General features: G+C 45.5%; 1 protein-coding gene across 3 annotated transcripts in view; it reads left to right on the top strand.

Annotated features, from left to right (window-relative positions):
* Positions 1-12930, top strand: part of map4k2 (mitogen-activated protein kinase kinase kinase kinase 2) — a 63958-nt gene extending 51028 nt beyond the window's left edge. For 2 of the 3 annotated variants that reach the window (XM_065269741.2, XM_073811972.1), the window contains 6 exons: positions 942-1125; positions 1218-1286; positions 1373-1459; positions 11726-11796; positions 11929-11984; positions 12446-12930. In XM_065269741.2, coding sequence (XP_065125813.2) covers positions 942-1125; positions 1218-1286; positions 1373-1459; positions 11726-11796; positions 11929-11984; positions 12446-12533 — 555 coding nt within the window. In that variant the 3' untranslated portion in view covers positions 12534-12930. Of the gene's footprint in view, positions 1-941; positions 1126-1217; positions 1287-1372; positions 1460-11725; positions 11797-11928; positions 11985-12445 lie in introns of those variants that run through there. The other variant, XR_010532782.2, reaches the window with a different exon arrangement.
* Positions 12931-18964: the final 6034 nt, after the last annotated feature.

The raw sequence follows: 18964 nt of genomic DNA, 5'->3' as shown, positions 1-18964 counted from the left end.
AAGGTTGTGGGTTCCCAGGTAACACACACACTCTTAAGGAATGTGTACCTTAAATGCACTGTTAGTCACTTTGGAGTGTCTGCCAAATGTAAAGAAAAAGTTTTAAAATTACAAAATCACAACAGACAGATGGATATAGTGTCTACACTAAGTAAGGGATAATGTAGAGGCAGCCGGTAGTTATTGGGAAATAAGCCCCGACAGTGTGATCAGGACCCGACGCGAAGCGAAGGGTCTTGTATCACACTGAAGGGGCTTATTTCCCAATAACTACCGGCTGCCTCTACATTATCCCGCTTATTACACGGCTACTTGCCACATAAGAAAAAAAACTGGACATGAATATGAATTTGAAACATTTTATTGGCATATTTGTTTTAAATCAACATTTTTATCCTTCCGCGAAACTTTGCACAGATGCATAAAATGATCGTAATACCTTATTAAGATCCTCTGCTTCATACTTGTCTGTCTCCATTTTTTTCTCTTAAACCAGTCTTTGAGAAGTTTTAATGCCCATTCTGTATTTTTTGTGTGTTGGCTTCGTAGCTGTCATGCTCTATTTTGTCAAGTTCAGTCTCAGTAAGCTGTCTGTGTCTTGTCGTGGTTGTCGAGTGTTTGTCACAAGATGGCGCCAAACAGACAGTAATCTTTATTGATCTTTATTGGCGCGGAGCGATTTTACTCGTGCAAGTAGTCCGGCTATGCGTTATTATTTTGGAGCGGTTATTATTTGAAAAGAACGAACCTGCAAATGTCTCAACTGACCAATCAGAATCAAGCATTCCAGAGAGCCGTGTAATAAATGAAATATAAAGATATATTACATCATGAATATAAGAGGTGAAAGTGAATGGTTCCTTGATCAAGATCTATAAACAATATAAACGTCAAATGTATTGTCTTAGGCTTATCTTTTCTTTGGACTCTTCTCATTGTAGCACATATCTGTACCCCTACCTGACTTATTGCCCATCTTTGAGCTGCTGGTGTTAATGACAGATGAGCTTCCTCAGATATGTGTGGGGGTCCGTGATGCCCCCCCTATCAACCACCAACAGCAAAATGGGCAGCAGCTCAAGTTTGACATCATCCAACTAAATGGCATGGCAAACCCTCAGCCTGGTGAGTGAATCCACACTCAGACCAACATGTGGATAAACATATTATTGCCTTTTTGTTTATCTCATGTATGTTGATGATTTATTTTTTCTTAGATAGTGAGACAATAAGAGCTGTACAAGTGACACAGCTGGACAGAGATACAGTCTTAATTGCTTTGGAAAGTATGTGACATACATGATGAAGCACAAAAGCATTTATATTTACTTGTTACACTGTAAATGAAGGGATCCTCATTTTTATTTTCTAGAAACAGTGAAGATTGTCAATATGCAGGGTGTTGACAGTAAGGAGTTACCATCTCAACTGGAGTTTGACTTTCCAATTGAGACTTTAGGTAAGAGACACAAGGTGCACTAAATGTACACTCAGTATTTTTACTTTTTACTTGCTGTCATGGCAGTCACACTGACACTTGAAGGGACATTTCACTTTTTTGAAGATATGCTCATTTTCCAGCTACCCTAGAGTTAAACATTTGATTCTTACTGTTTTGGAATCCATTTAGCCAATCTCCTGGTCTGGCGATAGCACTTTTAGCATAGCTTAGTACAATCCATTGAATCTGATTAGACCATTAGCATCGCACTAAAAATAACATCTCGGTTACGGATGTAACCCTCGTTCCCTGAAGGAAGGGAACGGAGACGTCACGTCGTGACCGACGAATTGGGAACTCGCTTAGAGAGACCAATCTGCTTCGTACTCTACTAAAACGCCAATGAACTTGGCATTGAGATATTTGCATAATGCTGGCGCCGCCCCGCCAGGTGCGTATATAAGCCACAGGTGCAAATATGGAAATTAGCTTCATTTCGCTGAGAAAGCCGGAAAGTGTGACCGGCCGATAAACAGCAGGGAGCAGCCCTGTGGCGACGGGACGCGACGTCTCCGTTCCCTTCCTTCAGGGAACGAGGGTTACATCCGTAACCGAGACGTTCCCTTTCAGTCGGTCACTACGACGTCATGTTGTGACCGACAAATTGGGAATCCCTACCAAAACGCCACTGAGGGCTGACCTCTTCCAGTGTCTGTGTAAAGCCCTCCGGTTCCACTTAAGGATAAGGAGAATTAGGTTTTAAGGCAGAAGGCCGGGCACTAGATGTTCCTTTAACCCCACAGTAGTGCCAGCGACTGGGAAGCGCCCTATCTGAGCGGTATAGGGACGGAATAAGGGCTATTGGTGGGCGAAAGTCAACCGTAGTTGAGGTATTAATGACAGCCGTGGCTGTGTAAGCAAAGCAGTGCTCTGCTGAGGGAAACGTGGGCTAGTAGGATTAACCCCACGGAAAAATACTCACAAAGGAACCCGGTGGGACGCAATGTGGATGCCCGAGCCAAACACAGGTTCGCGAGGATGCAGCTAGTGAGAGGCTGGCAGCGGATGCTCCCCAACATCAGGCTGCCAAGGCAGCGGAGGAAGGCAAAACAAATTATTACGCGTTTTTGCCTTGATGGCCTTCCATACTGAGCTCAGTTTGGAGCAGCAGTCTGAGGCTGCAAGCCGACCTGCGAGCCTGTTCTCTGTGCTTCCCCTAATGAGGAAAGGGCACGAGAGGAGACAGGCTCGACACAAACACTAAAATCTAATGAACGTATTACAGTCGTGGCCAAAAATATTGGCCCCCTTGGTAAATATGATCAAATAAGGCTGTAAAAAATTCATCTGCATTGTTCATCCTTTTGATTTTTCTTTTAAAAAATTTACAAAAATGTATCCTTTCACTGGATAATAAGAATTTAAAATGGAGGGGAAATATCATTATGAAATGAATGTTTTTCTCAAATACTCGTTGGACAGAATTATTAGCCCCCCTAGAAATTCTTTTTGGTAAAATATGTCTGAAGTATATTTCCATTCATTTTCACAATTTTCAGAACTCCAGCATGATTGTAAACACAAAATCATTCAGCTCTGGCTTCTGTTTCACAAAAATATAAAGAGGAGGGGAAACAAAGCCTAAATTCCCTTAATCATCCATCACAATGAGAAAAACCAAAGAATATATTTCTGATGTGCAGCAAAAGATAATTGATCTTCACAAATTGGTGAAGTGGCTTTAAGAAAAGAGCTAGAGCAGTGAAAATGAGCATTTCCATCATCAGGGCAATAATTAAGAATTTCCAACCATCAGAAAATGTTACAAAACTGCCTGAAAGAGAACCTATGCCTATATCGTCCTAATGTGCGGTGAGAAGGAGAGTTTGAGTAGCTAAAGACTCTCCTTGGGTCACAGCTGAAGAATTGCAGAAAATTGTTGAGCCTCTGGCTCAGAAAACCTTTTAAAAAATTGTCAAACAGAACCTACATCAACACATGTTGTTTGGGAGGGTTACAAGAAAAATTCTCCTAGCTCATTCAAAAACAAACTAAAGCATATTCAGTTATCAGTCATGACTGGAACTTTAAATGGGAATGGCTTCTATGGTCAGATGAAACTAAAAAATGAGCTTTTAGCAGCAAACACTCAAGATGGGTTTGGTAAACACAGAGAAAAAAAGTACCCCACGTGTACAATGAAATATACTGCTGTGTTTTTGATGTTGTGGGCCTATATTTCTGCTGGAGGTTCTGGACATCTTGTTAAAATACATGGCATCATGGATTCTATCAAATACCAACAGATAAAAAAATCCGTAAGTGACTGACTCTGTTAGAATTCTTATAATGGGCCATGTTTGGATCCTCTAACTGTACAATAACCAAAACACAAACCTCAAAAACAACACAAAAATGGGTCACTGAGCTCAAAACCAAGCTTCTGCTAAAGCCATTCCACTCTTCTGACCTGAACCCCACAGAAAATGAGAGGAGTGAACTGAAGAGGAGAAGCAACAACATGTAGCTGGGAATCTAAAAGGTCTGGAGTGATTCTGGATGAAGGAATGGTCTCTGATCTCTTGTTAGGTGATTTCTTACCTCATCTGGCATTATAGGAGAAAATTTAGACCTGTTAAACTGGCAAATGGAGGTTTTAAAAAGTATTGAATAAAAGGGTGATAATAATTTTGGACAATGTGTATTAGAGAAAAACATTTATTTCATAATCATATTTCCCCCCATTTTAAATTCTTATTATCCAATAAAAGAATACATTTTTGTGAATTTTGTTAATTAAAAATCAAAAGGATTAACAATGCAGATGAATTTTCACAGCCTTATTTGATCATATTTACCAAGGGTGCTAATATTTTTGGCCACAACTGTAGGTGTCGCCCAACCAGCAGCTCTGCAGATGTCTGTTAGCGAGGAACCACGAGCGAGTGCCCAAAATGAGGCAACACTTCTAGTAGAGTGAGCTCTCAAATTAAATAGACACGGAATGCCCTGCAGATTATAAGCAAGGGTGATAATAACAACTATCCAATGAGACATCCTCTGCTTAGTGACAGCTTTCCCTCTCTGCTGTCTGACCACCGTAACAAACAAAGAGCTGGTCTGAGGTCCTGAGGCTTTGTGTGCGATCCACGTAGAGGCGTAGAGCTCGTACGGGACATAATAAAGCCATGGTTGGGTCTGCCTCCTCCGGGGGCAGCGCTTGCAAGCTCACCACCTGATCTCTGAAGGGAGTGGTGGGAACTTTGGGCATGTAGCCTGGTCTGGGTCTCAGTGAGACAGCGGGACCAAACTGAAGGCACGAATCGTCAACAGAGAATGCATATAAATCCCTTACTCTCTTCACGGAGGCCAATGCTAGCAGGGTCTGAGTTTTCATTGATAAAAACTTCAGACTCGCAGACTGCAAAGGACCGAACGGGGGACCTGTAGGGCTTCAGCACCATGGACAGGTCTCAGGAGGAATAGAGGGAGGGCGCGAGGTGTTTAGCCTGCGAGCGCCTCTTAAAATCTAATAACCAAATCATGCTGGCCAACTGATCTGCCGTTAATAAGTGAGTGATGAGCAGAAATAGCGGCGATATCAACTTTAATGGCGGAGGGACAGCCTACCATCTAACCTATGTTGAAGATATAAAAGCACAATGTTAAGCATTCTCTGGGGTCCTCGCGTTGCGAAGAGCACCAGGTGACGAAAAAGGGTTTCATTTAAGCGCGTAAGCCCGTCTTGTGGACGGTGCTCGTACCGCGTCGATGGTGTTAGATACCGCTTGTGATAAATCACCTAAACCTTGCGCGCTCAACGACCATACATGGAAATCGCACAGGTCGGGGCGCGTTTGCCATAATGTGCCCCTTCCTTGAGAAAGAAAGTCCTTCCTCAGGGGAATTCGCCAGGGAGGGGCTGTCGCGAGGAGCATTAACTCTGAAAACCAATTCCTGGTCGTCCAGTACGGGGCGACTAATAAAAGGCTCTCCTCGTCCTGCCTGACTTTGCACAGTGTCTGTGCGATTAAGCTCATTGGAGTGAATGCGTATTTGCGCATCCCCCGCGGCCAGCTGTGTGTCAGCGCATCCACGCCGAGGCTGCCCTCGGTTAGTGAATAAAACAGGCGACAGTGGGTATCGTCCGGTGACGCAAATAGATATATCTGCGCATGACCGAACTTATTCCAAATTAGCTGGACCGTCTGGGGGTGGAGTCGCCATTCTCCGGGGCGCGCAGCTCGGGAAAGCGCGTCTGCCGCTGTATTGAGCGAACCCGGAATGTGAATGGCACGAAGGGACCTCAGATGCTTCTGACTCCAAAGGAGGAGATGACGAGCGAGATGCGACAGGTGACGAGAGCGCAAAAACCGTCTTAACGGTAAATAACGCAACAGTTGCAATGTTGTCGGCTAATACATCCTTACCTCGCATCTCCATAGCGGAGCGTACAAGTCCCAGATATACAGCGCACCGCTCGCGGCAGTTGGGGTGCTATGCACACCCCTGAGACTGCAAGCCCGTCATACGTGGCTGCTCATCCCGTGCTGGGGGCATCGCATGTGCTACAGAATGCCAGGAGACCCGACTCAGAGGCATATCTTCCTATCAGAAATGCTGGGTCTGACCACGGGGTAAAATAGAAATGACACGCAGGTGTAATGGTTACACGGTGTATGCTTTGCGCCACGCTCTCCTCGAGACTCGATCGTAAAACCAATGCTGAGGCGTTCTCATATGAAGCAGCTCGAGCAGTGTCACAGCTGCAGCTGCTGCCATATGTCCAGGAGCTTCTGAAATTGTTTCAGAGGGACCGCGTACTTCCCTCGAATTAAACCGAGGCAAGTCAGAACTGACTGGTTGCGCGCTCTTGTAAAACACGCCAATTAGTCGATCGACTCTATTTCCATACTGAGAAAAGGATCCTCTGCACGGGGCAAAGTTGCTCTTTTCCCAGTTGACCTGATGACTTAACGAGCGAGATGCTGAAGCATTAAATCTCTGTGTTCGCGCACATCTGCCAAGAACGAGCTATTATAAGTTGACGTAAACATAAGCAGAATGCGAACAACGCTCTCTCTCTAGGAGATTTTAATGCCGTGACTAGCACTTTCATGGAGACATGGGGAGAGAGAGACAGCTCGAATGGTGTACTTAGTATTAATATGTCCACTCCATGAACGCAGAGCGAAAAACGGTCTAAGGCGAGGGGAGATGGACACATGAAGTACATGTCTACAGGTCTATGCTGCAAACCGATCTGAATATTGAAATACGAGCCTCGGCGTATCATCCTAAAGGATCACATTAGTAGAGCCGGTGCGTAAATAAATCGGTCGTAACCCACAGCGTATTTTGGGTACTATGAGATAAAGGCTGGAAAAACACTATCATCATACTCGGTAAGAGGGTCCGGCTCGAAACATCCTTCGCCAGCAGGACATCGACTTTTGCACGCAGTACATGTGCATCGGACGCTTTCACTATAGTGAAACGAATGTCCGAGAATTTGCGGGAGTGCCGGTAATTGTATTTCGTAACCGAGGCGGATAGTGCATAAAACCCAACGAGACGGGCTGGGAACTGAAGCGAAGCATCCAGGGACCGTACGAGGAGAATAAACGACACTACCGAAGTACCCGCGGTGGGGAAGCGAAGCGAGACAGGTAGGACTGCCGGTGCGTCTGCTGTGACAGCATAAACATCTACAGTTTGTGTGTGTGTGTGTGTGACACTGACCTGAGCCCGCTGAGGGTGACGATCGTTTGGTCTCCTCTGCGGAGAGCGCAGACTCCGATAAGGGTGCTGGTGGTCCGGTCTCCTCAGTGGAGAGCTCGGACTCCTCAGGACACCCGCTGGCGATAGAGGAGAGGTAGGGTGAGCAGGTGTACGCTCACGGCTCTCTCGATCCTCCGGAGACCTGGAGAGAAAAGAGGAATGCACTCTTATGTGTGGTTAAGTGGGTACCGGCTGGACAGCCGGTGGAACATATGCAAACCAAGGATTTACCACCCGACCCTCTACCAGGGGAAGGAGCAAATCACTGTCTCCTGAAGAGTGATACTCTGGGTCGCGACAACCGGTTCCCCTGCGCTGCCGAGATGGGGTCCGAGGAGGGGAACGGAGGTGGCCGCCGCAGGACGCCGACGGCGAGAGGCAGACTGAGGAGCCAGCGTTGGTGGACCAGGGCAGCTCTCTTCCGCCGGGGCACGACCTAGGAGATCGCCTCAGTCTGTCCAGCGGAGCTGTACGACTCCCCGGGCTCGCCGAAGAGGCCGGTCTGTGAGACAGGAGCATTCAGGAAGTTGTTCTCGTCTGCGTCCGTCATGTAAGCCAGACACAGCCAAAAGTGGCGATCCTGAACCACTGTGGTGGACATCGCACGACTGAAGGTCGCGGCCTCCCTTGTAAATCTCTAAAGTCACTGCAGCAACGTTATTGCGTGCAGGGCTGAAGCCGCGTCTCCGCATGCCTGATAGGCAGCGCCCGTAACCGGACGACTGTCTATACAAACACGAGAGGGAAGGGTTGGGTGGTCCCTTCAGGAACGCAGCTGCAACGCAACCCCCCGCTCTACTGAAGGGATCCCCGTCCTTATAGCGGCTCCGTTGGTGAGGGAGGTGAGGGGTGAAAGCTGAACGGCCGAGACGGCCGCAAATCACGTCAGCTCTTCGTGCCGTCGGGAAAGGCAGGCACAGGAGGTGAGGACCGTAGAGGCCCGGGCAGCTCCGAAGTACCAATCATGTGGGCGGGACGGTTGGGGCGGAGAGGGGTTAACCCCTCCAACTCTACCGTCTCCGCCGCTCGAGCGGGCACGACCGCCATCTCCGGGACGACTCCCCCTCCGGGGGAAAAAATGGGCACCCTTCTGATGCTGCAGAAGTGACGGGATCAGAAGGAGGTCCAATGGATTTGGCAGAAATCGCAGAACACGACTCTGCAGTCTCCACCGGAGCCTCAACCGGCTGAGGATGAGAAGGCCGCTAGGTGAAGGACGCATCCTCCGTCCTACTCAGCGTAGTGATGCGAAGAGCGTCCTGCGAGCGCTTGACAGCCGCACCATGGCGGCGTTCAGCACTGCAAAGGCGCGGACTTCGTTCCCGTAGAAACGACAGTCGTCTCCGCAATCCAAGAGGGTTATGCTCTCACAGAGAGAGCAAAAGCTCTCCACGAACGCAGCCTCGGAGTGCTCGATGCCCAAGCACGAAGACAGCGCTCGTGACCATCACTGGAATCCCTGTACTTCTCGCATCCAAGATCGCACGGAGGAAAAGCTATCCTGAAAAGGACGCTGATCTCCGAATATACGAGAGAGTGGCTGTCTTTAAAAAGACACAGAGCTCTCACGTATCACTCTTTAGGGAAATCACTCTTAGGTGCTCAGCTGATGATGCGCACAGGGACAGGCAACGCACACACTAAACTCAAAACAAAAAAGATGCAGAGCAGTGGAATACTGCGAGCGTCTGCTGTGTCAGTACTGCTTGTCAATCAACTTCAGCAACCGTTCCCAGAAGAGCAGAGAGTAGCTTCTCAGTAGCAGATAATGCCGGCTTTCGAAGCGAAAAAGCTAATTTCCATATTTGCACCTGTGGCTTATATACGCACCTGGCGGGGCGGCGCCAGCATTATGCAAATATCTCAATGCCAAGTTCATTGGCGTTTTAGTTGAGTACGAAGCAGATTGGTCTCTCTAAGCGAGTTCCCAATTCGTCGGTCACGACATGACGTCGTAGTGACCGACTGAAAGGGAACCAAAGATTTTCAATATTTTTCCTATTTAAAACTTGACTCTTCTGTAGTTACATCGTGTACTAAGACCGACGATTATCTGGTTATTTTCCATAGCATGGGACTATTTTTGGGCAGTGCGTAATATCACTATGCCTGCTGCAGCCATGTTACATCAGCAAAGTCCTTGATTATTACGCCAGTTTGAGAGTATAGTTCCTAGCTATATCTGCCCAGAAAATTGCTACTTTTAATTATCCATTGGTCTTAGTACACGATGTAACTACAGAAGAGTTCAATTCAATTCAATTTTATTTATATAGCGCTTTTTACAAGTGTTAATTGTTGCAAAGCAGCTTTACATGAGAAGATGTAGAGGAGAACACAGAAAATCAATAGATAATATAAGAAGTAGAATATAGCGGCTAAGGTTAAACCGTACAAGCGTGCATATTAATAATGTAACTTATACAGTAAAGTGCTAAGTTAAGCCAAAGTTGGCTGACTCTCCCTGGGACGAAAAAAAAACCCCCTAGGAAAAACTCCTAGAAGGACAAAAACCCTTGGGAGGAATTAATATATATTTATATATATATATAGATACTGTAGGGATAGGAGGCGGGTAAGCGGATTAAACTGGTTTAGCCGGTGGTCGTTGGTCGGGCATCGGCTGATCGTCACGTTGAAGGACAGCCAGTAGATCAGTGGTGCGATGACCTTCACAGCAACAGGAACTGGGTCTGTTTGTCTCATTGTCCTCGGGGTCGAGGACGAGACAGGGAGACAAAAACAGAGTTCTATTAGCATAGGGGCCGTTCGCATGTAATGTCATACATTATAGTGGTTTAAGTTAGCTCGGTTCCAGACAGGCTAACTATTGCGGCAATAGCATATTACCCATATGAGGTATGTGAGTGCTTTGCTCTAGACAAAAATAACTACTGCGGGAAAAGTACATTTACTGGACATTTTATGTGAATGCTTTGTTAAAGAAGAATGTGTCACGACTGGTTTTACAAAAGAGAGAACCCACACGCAGACACGACTTAAATAATAAATAAACTGAAAGTTTATTTAATGAATAAACACAAAAACCCACGTGGGGGTAAAACAGGTAATAAACACGATGATGAACACGGACTAAATGGAACAAATAAACACTAATACAGAAACAGGTCTTCAGTAACACGGGGAACATGAAACACTGAAGTAAGACAACGAACGCGCACACCACAGAGAACGCGAGGGCATTCTAAAGACACCACATCAATGGGGAACAGGTGAACATAATTAATGACATAAGACACAAGTACATAAGGGAGTAGGGTGAAAGTGACAAGACACTGGGAACACGTGACACACATACATGATGTGAAAAACACGTGTCCCCACACAAACCACAATGCTGCCATGGCCCTGCCCTCAGAAGTCAGACCTGAATCAAACACCAAGATCTGGCAAGACCATGACAGCCACAAGACACTGGGAACACGTGGAAGCCACACACACAATATGACTCCACATGTCCCCACACAGAACATAGTACTGTCATGGACTTGCCAAATGTACTCAGACCTTAATTAGTACAAAAGGTCTGACAAGCCCATGACAGAATGAGTCAAGAGTCAAGTTTTCATAAGAAAAATATTTAAACTCTTTGGTTATTTTTTGCGCAATACTAATGGTCTAATCAGATTCAATGGATTGTGCTAAGCTATGCTAAAAGTGCTAGCGCCAGACCCGGAGATCAGCTGAATGGATTCCAAAACCGTAAGAATCAAATATTTAACTTTAGGGGAGCTGGAAAATGAGCATATTTTCAAAAAAAACTGGAATGTCCCATTAAGAATATGTGACCCGCTGGGAAACACACAGAACAAATGCAAGATCAATATGTTTAGAAAAATACTAATCTGAAATTGTGCCCTAATAGATAATGTCCAAAATAATAGTGGACATTATTGATTGCACTTTCAATTCCACTATATATCTACTGCAATAACAAGATGTGCACTCAATAGCTAGCTGCTACAAATAATCCACTGTGAGTGTCACACCTACTGATCCCTATGACTAGATTGATCATGGAATTCTGGAAAGCAGCAGGAGGTGAAGCCACCTGAAGTGGTTGAGCAACCATACTGTCATGACCAACCACCAGTTGATGTCAGTGAATGATGGCTAATATTTTAGGGCAAAGTCTCTAATAATAGAGCAAGATGATAAATATTTAGCCGGTCATGTAATGTCATTTTAAGAGGGAATCTGCTATTTGCAGAATAAAACTGCATTTAGTTTGGTTATTGATTTCCCCTTTACAAAAATTAACCATGGTTAATAACAGTAAAAAAGGCATACTAGTTACCACTTGTAAAACCATAGGTAAACAGTGGTTACTGTAGCAAACCACAGTAATTTGTGGTAAAAACATTAACCCTTTAGTACATTTTACCATATTATAATATCTGTTAGAATGGTACTCAAAATACTAAAATACTTTATGACACAAGGCATGCATTAAAATGTTTTTAATGTGTTGTTTTTCAATAGTTTGTTTAGAAGAAAGTGTTTTAGCTTTCTGGAAACATGGGCTTAAAGGGTGTAGTCTGCACAATGGTGAGGTAAGAGATTACAACGTTGTCTGATTTAGTGTTTTTATGATTGATTTGTTAGTATATGTTGTCGTCATTTGTGAGTTTAATATATTTGTGATGTTGCTTATACCTTTAAATTAATTCTCATTATTTGCATAGATAACACAGGAAATCACAGATGACAGCAGAGTGTTTAAAGTTTTAGGAGCACACAGGTAATCAGTTTTTCTTTGTTACATTGAGCAAATGTTTGAACTGCTGGTGACAATGATTCTGTTTGCATTTTCTAATTAAACACATAATTAATTACAGAGTATATTATTAGCACTAATTATTAACAATAAATTCAGAATTTATTAGTAAGCTATAACTTTTTCAAACTAAGTAGGTCTATATGCATCACTTAATCTGACATGATCTAACACAAGCTTCTGTAAAACCCTTTACATTATTTAGCATAATTTGAGATAGATCAAAAGAGTTTGTAATGTACTGTAGTGAAAGTACGGGAATTGGACGATTTGTACAAATGACATAACATGGTTAGTTTACAGAATCATATATATTTTACATTCTGACATGTTTTATTTTTTGGTTTAAAGTGTTCAAAATCTTAAGGTTTCTAAATCCCACATTGTCATGTATTTGACTGTTTCTGTAAAACCTTTTCTTGCAGAGACATCATTTTACAAAGCACCCCAACTGAAAACCCTTCAGCAACTAGCAATTTATATATTTTGACTGGCCATGAGAGCAGCTACTGAGGAAATCTGTTGGACAGAGTGGACAAGAATCTGAAGATCTTAGAAATCCCGTCATGCAACACTAAGAAATGTAAAATTTTGAGAGACCGAATGCATGAAAAGCAGTGTATTTTAAAACTGTATGTCTGTCTCATTGCATGTGTAATGCAAGCACTGATTGCCCTTTAGTTAATCTTACTGGTACACATTCTGAGGGTAGATATAGGAAAGTGGATGCATCGGTTCTTTCGTTTCTCCCTCTAAAGACATTGCTTTTGGTTGTTGATGAGCCTCAGTATGATATAGATTTAATGTTTCAATATGGATAAAGAATATTAAACATCTCTTTTTTTAAGTTGCAAAGATAATGTGACCAATTTGATATAAATGGTTTGTAAATATAAATGTCTAATAAACAGTGAAATAAAAACTTTTACTAATTGTAATGAGACTGCGACTTACTCCATTGAGTGCTAGACCATAATGCTTTAATGAAAACAATAACATAACATAAAGCAACTACTGGTGTAGAACAATCATTATACAACAGCGCCCTCTTGTGCCCTGGAGATCTTATCATATCATTACATCTCCCCTTTTCTGAAGTGATTTAACAGGAATATGGGGCAACAGTACTGCATAAAGTTAAACTTACAATAGCAGCATTTACAACTCAGGATGCTCTCTGTAACTTCCTCCTGTAAAGGAATAACGTTTATAAATCTAACATACATGAAGGCATTATTTAGGTAAGAACGTTCACAGGTAACCTGCAAGAGAATAACAACGTTAGGAGTTAAAACTGTTCTCGGGTATTTGTAATTTTGTTAAGTTCATTCTCTCTGTTATAAGTTCAATCTTTCTATGGGTTTGGGTTTTCTGAATGTGTAACGTCTTTCTTTTCTCTCATTGTTCTCTCCTGACCCCTCTGTACATGCAGGGGCGTCTTCCTCTGTTTTGATGACCTCTCTTCTATTTCGCCTGTACTGCTGTCCGTCTGCTTCCACTAGGTATGACCGTGGTTCGGGTGTTGGTTTTACTACTTTAGCTGGTCTCCACTGCTTGCCCTCCCTTAACCTCACTGTGTCTCCTGGGTCATAGTAGTGTTTTGCTCTGTCTTGGTTGACCCTCATTCTATCCTGCACCCCTTCTACTGTTCCTGGTTGAAGCAGTTTTTGTGCTGTGGGCAGTCTTGTCTTTGTTCTGCGGTCCATAAGCAGCTGTGCAGGTGAGGGAAGTCCATCCAGGGGTGTATTTCGATAATCCAAGAGGGCGAGGTGAGGGTCTCGATTGTCAGCTTTGGCTTTCTTGAGAAGGTTTTTTGCTATCTGTACTCCCTTTTCAGCTTTCCCGTTGGATTGGGGGTATGTGGGAGACGATGTGACATGTTTGAATCCATACTCTTCACTGAACATCCTGAATTCGGCGGAGGAACACTGTGTGCCGTTGTCAGAGCAGACTTCATCAGGTATGCCATGTCAGGAGAACTGCTGTTTGCAGATGTTGATGACTGCCTGGCTTGTTGTGGTGTTTAGTTTGCTTACTTCGATGAAGTTCGAATAGAAGTCAATCAGGATGAGGTAGTGTTCTCCATCAAGTTCGAAAATATCTGTAGCTACTTTTTGCCATGGCCTTTCCGGTATGTCATGCCCAATCATGGGCTCCTTTTTATTCTGCCTTCTGTAGGTGTTGCATATGGCACATCTTGAAACTGTGTCAGCTATCTAGGCTTGCATCCCTGGCCAGAATATGACATCTCTTGCTAGCCTCCTTGTTTTTTCAATCCCTTGGTGGCTGGAGTGTACTTTTCCAGCATCATTCTTCTCATAGTGTTTGGTATCACTAGTTGGTTGCCTTTGAATATCAGCCCATCTTCTACTGTCATTTCACTCTTGTAGTCCCAGTACACCTTGGTCTCGCCCTGTGTTTCTGATCTTTTATCTGTCCAGCCCTGGAGGATGAACCTTTTTACTGCTGTGAGGGTTAGATCCTTCTCTGTTTCTGTGAGTATTTCCTGGAGTCTGGCGGGTGCTATGGGTAAGCACATCACTGCACACACTTGTACATCATCAATATTTTCATTTTCGTCTGTGTCCTTTAAAAAGTTCCTGCTCAGGGCATCAGCCACATAAAGTTCCTTTCCTTTTTTGTATTTCACAGTCATGTTGTATTTCTGGAGCCTGAGGAGCATGTTCTGAAGTCTTAGTGGAGTCTCAGTCAAGGGTTTTTTCATTATGGTTTCCAACGGTTTGTGGTCTGTTTCAACTTCGAACGCCCGACCGAATAGGTATTGGTAGAACTTGTCACATCCAAACATGATGGCGGCCAACTCCTTTTCTATTTGTGCGTATCTTTTCTGTGTGTCGGTAAATGCTTTTGATGCGTAAGCTATAGGACACTCATCTTGAAACAGCACAGCTCCAATTCCACAACTAGAGGCGTCCACGCTCAGTTTGACTCTTGTCTTGTTCATCCATCCAGTTCCATTCTGTGGTCTTCTCTAACAGGATCCAGAGTGGGGCCGTTATGGTGGATAGCTGCGGTATGAACTTCCCTAAATATGTTACCATCCCTAAATATGTCTGTAACTCAGTCTTGTTAGTGGGTTTCTGCATTTTCCTGACTGCCTCTACTTTCTTGGGGTCTGGCTTAAGTCCTTCAGCTGTTAGGATGTGCCCCATGTATTTAACTTCTTGCACATTCTTTTCTCTCACTCGCTCCAACACCATTTTCAGCCTCTGGTTGTGCTGCTCTTCGTTTTCCCCCCATACGAGGATGTCATCAACAATTACCTCTACACCCTCCATGTCCTCGAACATTTCTGTCATGAGTCTTTGAAATATTTCTGCAGCTGTATTTATTCCGAAAGGTAGTCTTTTGTATGCGTAGCGTCCGACGGGGGTGTTAAAGGTGCACAGCGCTGAACTTTCCTTATCCAATTTGACCTGCCAGTATCCACATTGAGCATCTAATGTGCTGAACACCTTGGCTCCTGGCATCCGAGCCATCACTTCTTCAATCGTCCTCATGGGGTAGTGTTACCTTTCAATAGCGGCATTCAAGTCCTTGGGGTCCATGCATATCCGGATCTTCTGTTTTTCTGGTTTCCATACCGTGACCATGCTGCTTACCCACTGCCTGGGTTCTGTTACTTTTTCGATGACATCCAGGTTTTCCATTCTTCTCAGTTCTGCCTTTACTTTGTCTCTCAAAGCCACGGGAACCTTCCTTGGTGCATGGATGATGGGTTGTGTGTTCGCTCTGATTTTGATGTGCTGTTCTCTTTCAAAACAGCCCAGTCCATCAAACACGTCTGCATACTTCTCCTGTATATCTTGACTTGGCCATGTCTTTACCTCACTGATGCGTTTTATGAGACCAAGGCGTACACAGGTTATTAGTCCTGGAAGTCCTGTTGTTCTACCAAGTGTACTGGCTTTTTTGTGGCATATGACAATGTTTTGGACATGCACTTGCTTGAAAAGTGATTCATTTTTCTGCATTTTTTGCATTTTTCACCATAGGCGGGACATTTCCCCACTCTGATGGTCTCTGCCACAGTATTTACAGTCCTGTATCATGTTTTGCCTGCGTGACGTGTCAAATGACGTTTGAGATTTTTCCCCGCGCTCCCTTTTGACTTCATTAACAACGCACTCGGCTTGTGCAGTTTGCAATTTGTCCATTTGCATGCGGCTCGCCTCCGCAGCGCGACCTATAGATACAGCCTTAGGTAGACACAGACGCGTCCGACACGGGCATATGCACTGGCATATCAATTGCCGAGAGTTATGGACAGTATATCTGGGACTTGTACGCTTCACTACGGAGCTGCGAGGGAAGTACGCACCGACAACACTGCGACCGTTGCGTATATCAACCGTCAAGGCGGTTTGCGCTCCCGTCACCTGTCCCATCTCGCTCGTCATCTCCTCCTTTGGAGTCAGAAGCATCTGAGGTCCCTTCGTGCTATTCACATTCCGGGCTCGCTCAATACAGCGGCGGACGCGCTTTCTCGAGATGCGCGCCCCGGCGAATGGCGACTCCACCCCCAGACGGTCCATCTAATTTGGAAGAAGTTCGGTCGTGCGCAGAAAGACCTGTTTGCGTCGCCGGACGATACCCACTGTCGCCTATTTTATTCACTAACCGAGGGCAGCCTCGGCGTGGACGCATTGGCACACAGCTGGCCTCGGGGGATGCGCAAATACGCATTCCCCCCAGTGAGCTTAATCGCACAGACACTGTGCAAAGTCAGGCAGGACGAGGAGAGCCTTTTACTGATCGCCCCATACTGGACGAGCAGGAATTGGTTTCCAGAACTAATGCTCCTCGCGACAGCCCCTCCCTGGCGGATTCCCCTGAGGAAGGACCTTCTTTCTCAAGGAGGGGGCACATTATGGCACCCGCGCCCCGACCTGTGGGATCTCCATGTGTGGTCGTTGAGCGCGCGCAAGGTTTAGGTGATTTACCACAAGCGGTATCTAACACAATCGACGCGGCTCGAGCTCCGTCCACAAGACGGGCTTACGCGTTTAAATGGAACCTTTTCGTGACCTGGTGCTTTTCGCAACGCAAAGACCCCAGAGAATGCCCTATTAACATAGTGCTTTTATATCTTCAACCTAGGTTAGACGGTAGGCTGTCACCCTCCACCATTAAAGTTGATATCGCTGCTATTTCTGCTCATCACTCACTTATCAACGGCAGAACAGTTGGCCACCATGATTTGGTTATTAGATTTTTAAGAGGCGCTCGTAGGCTAAACCCCTCGCGCCCTCCTTCTATTCCTCCCTGGGACCTGTCCATGGTGCTGAAAGCCCTTCAGGCCCCCCCGTTCGAGCCTTTGCAGTCTGCAAGTCTGAAGCTTTTGTCAATGAAAGCTCTGACCCTGCTAGCATTGGCCTCAGTGAAGAGAGTAGGGGATTTACATGCATTCTCTGTTGACGACTCGTGCCTTCAGTTTGGTCCTGCTGCCTCGAGTGTAACATTGAGGCCCAGACCAGGCTACGTGCCCAAAGTTCCCACCACTCCTTTCAGAGACCAGGTGGTGAGCTTGCAAGCGCTGCCCCCGGAGGACGCAGACCCAACCATGGCTTTGTTGTGCCCCGTACGCGCACTGCGATTCTACGTGGACCGCACGCAAAGCCTCAGGACCTCAGACCAGCTCTTTGTTTGTTACGGTGGCCAGCAGAAAGGGAAGGCGGTCACCAAGCAGAGGATGTCTCATTGGATAGTTGATACTATCGCCCTGGCTTATAATCTTCAGGGCATTCCTTGCCCCTTTAATTTGAGAGCGCACTCCACACGGAGCGTTGCCTCATCTTGGGCTTTAGCTCGTGGTTGCTCGCAAACAGACATCTGTAGAGCTGCTGGTTGGGCGACACCTAATACGTTCATTAGATTTTACAGTGTTCGTATCGAGCCTGTATCCTCTCGTGTTCTTTCCTCACCAGGGAGGGCACGGAGAACAGTCTCGCAGGTCGGCTTGCAGCCTCCAACTGATGCTTCATAACTGTGTCAGTATGGAAGGCCTTCAGAGCAAAAATGCGTAATGGTTTGAATTGTTCTTCCTCCGCTGCCTTGGCAGCCTTTGTTGCGGAGCATTGGCCGTCAGCCTTCACTAGCTGTATCCTCGCGGACCTACGTGTTGGCTCGGGCTCTACGACGTGACGTCGTAGTGACCGACTGAAAGGGAACGTCTCGGTTACGGATGTAACCCTCGTTCCCTGAAGGAGGGAACGGAGACGTCACGTCCCGTCGCCACAGGTGCTGCCACCTGCTGTTACGGCCGGTCACACTTTCCGGCTTTCTCAGCGAAAAAGAAGCTAATTTTCCTATTTGCACCTGCTGCTTATATACGCACCTGGCGGGGCGGCGCCAGCATTATGCAAATATCTCAATGCCAAGTTCATTGGCGTTTTAGTAGTATTCGAAGCAGATTGGTCTCTCTAAGCGAGTTCCCAATGCGTCGGTCACGACGTGACGTCTCCGTTCCCTCCTTCAGGGAACGAGGGTTACATTCGTAACCGAGACGTTTTTCAGCATCAGCGAAATCTCAGGACGCACACGGAGCTCTTTTCAAAGCAGCGGGACAAATAAAGCTTCCCCTCAAGTGTGCGCCACGCTCACGTAGAGCTAAAGACAGTGGCAGTGGCGACCGGGCGACTGGAGTTCAGATGGAAACAGCATAGGGAACTCAGCCTTCTCACACATTCACCCTCTCCTTTTATCTCCACCCCAAACTTCATCATGAGCCGCAGGTGCACGAGGGCGGAGCTTCTCCTCGGTAAAAAGATAAACCAAATCAATACAACATACCACACAAAATAATAATACATACAAAACACGACCGTAACACATGACTATTCAGTCTTTTATAAGACTGTCAGATAAATGTCCGTACTCACATGACCTTGCCTTTATTCTTAAGTCAGTAACAAACTGGTCTA

The sequence above is a fragment of the Paramisgurnus dabryanus genome, chromosome 2 (assembly GCF_030506205.2).
Source record: "Paramisgurnus dabryanus chromosome 2, PD_genome_1.1, whole genome shotgun sequence".
Taxonomy (NCBI): domain Eukaryota; kingdom Metazoa; phylum Chordata; class Actinopteri; order Cypriniformes; family Cobitidae; genus Paramisgurnus; species Paramisgurnus dabryanus.
Note: the sequence above shows the minus strand (reverse complement) of the source record. Positions and strands in the feature narration are given on the sequence as shown.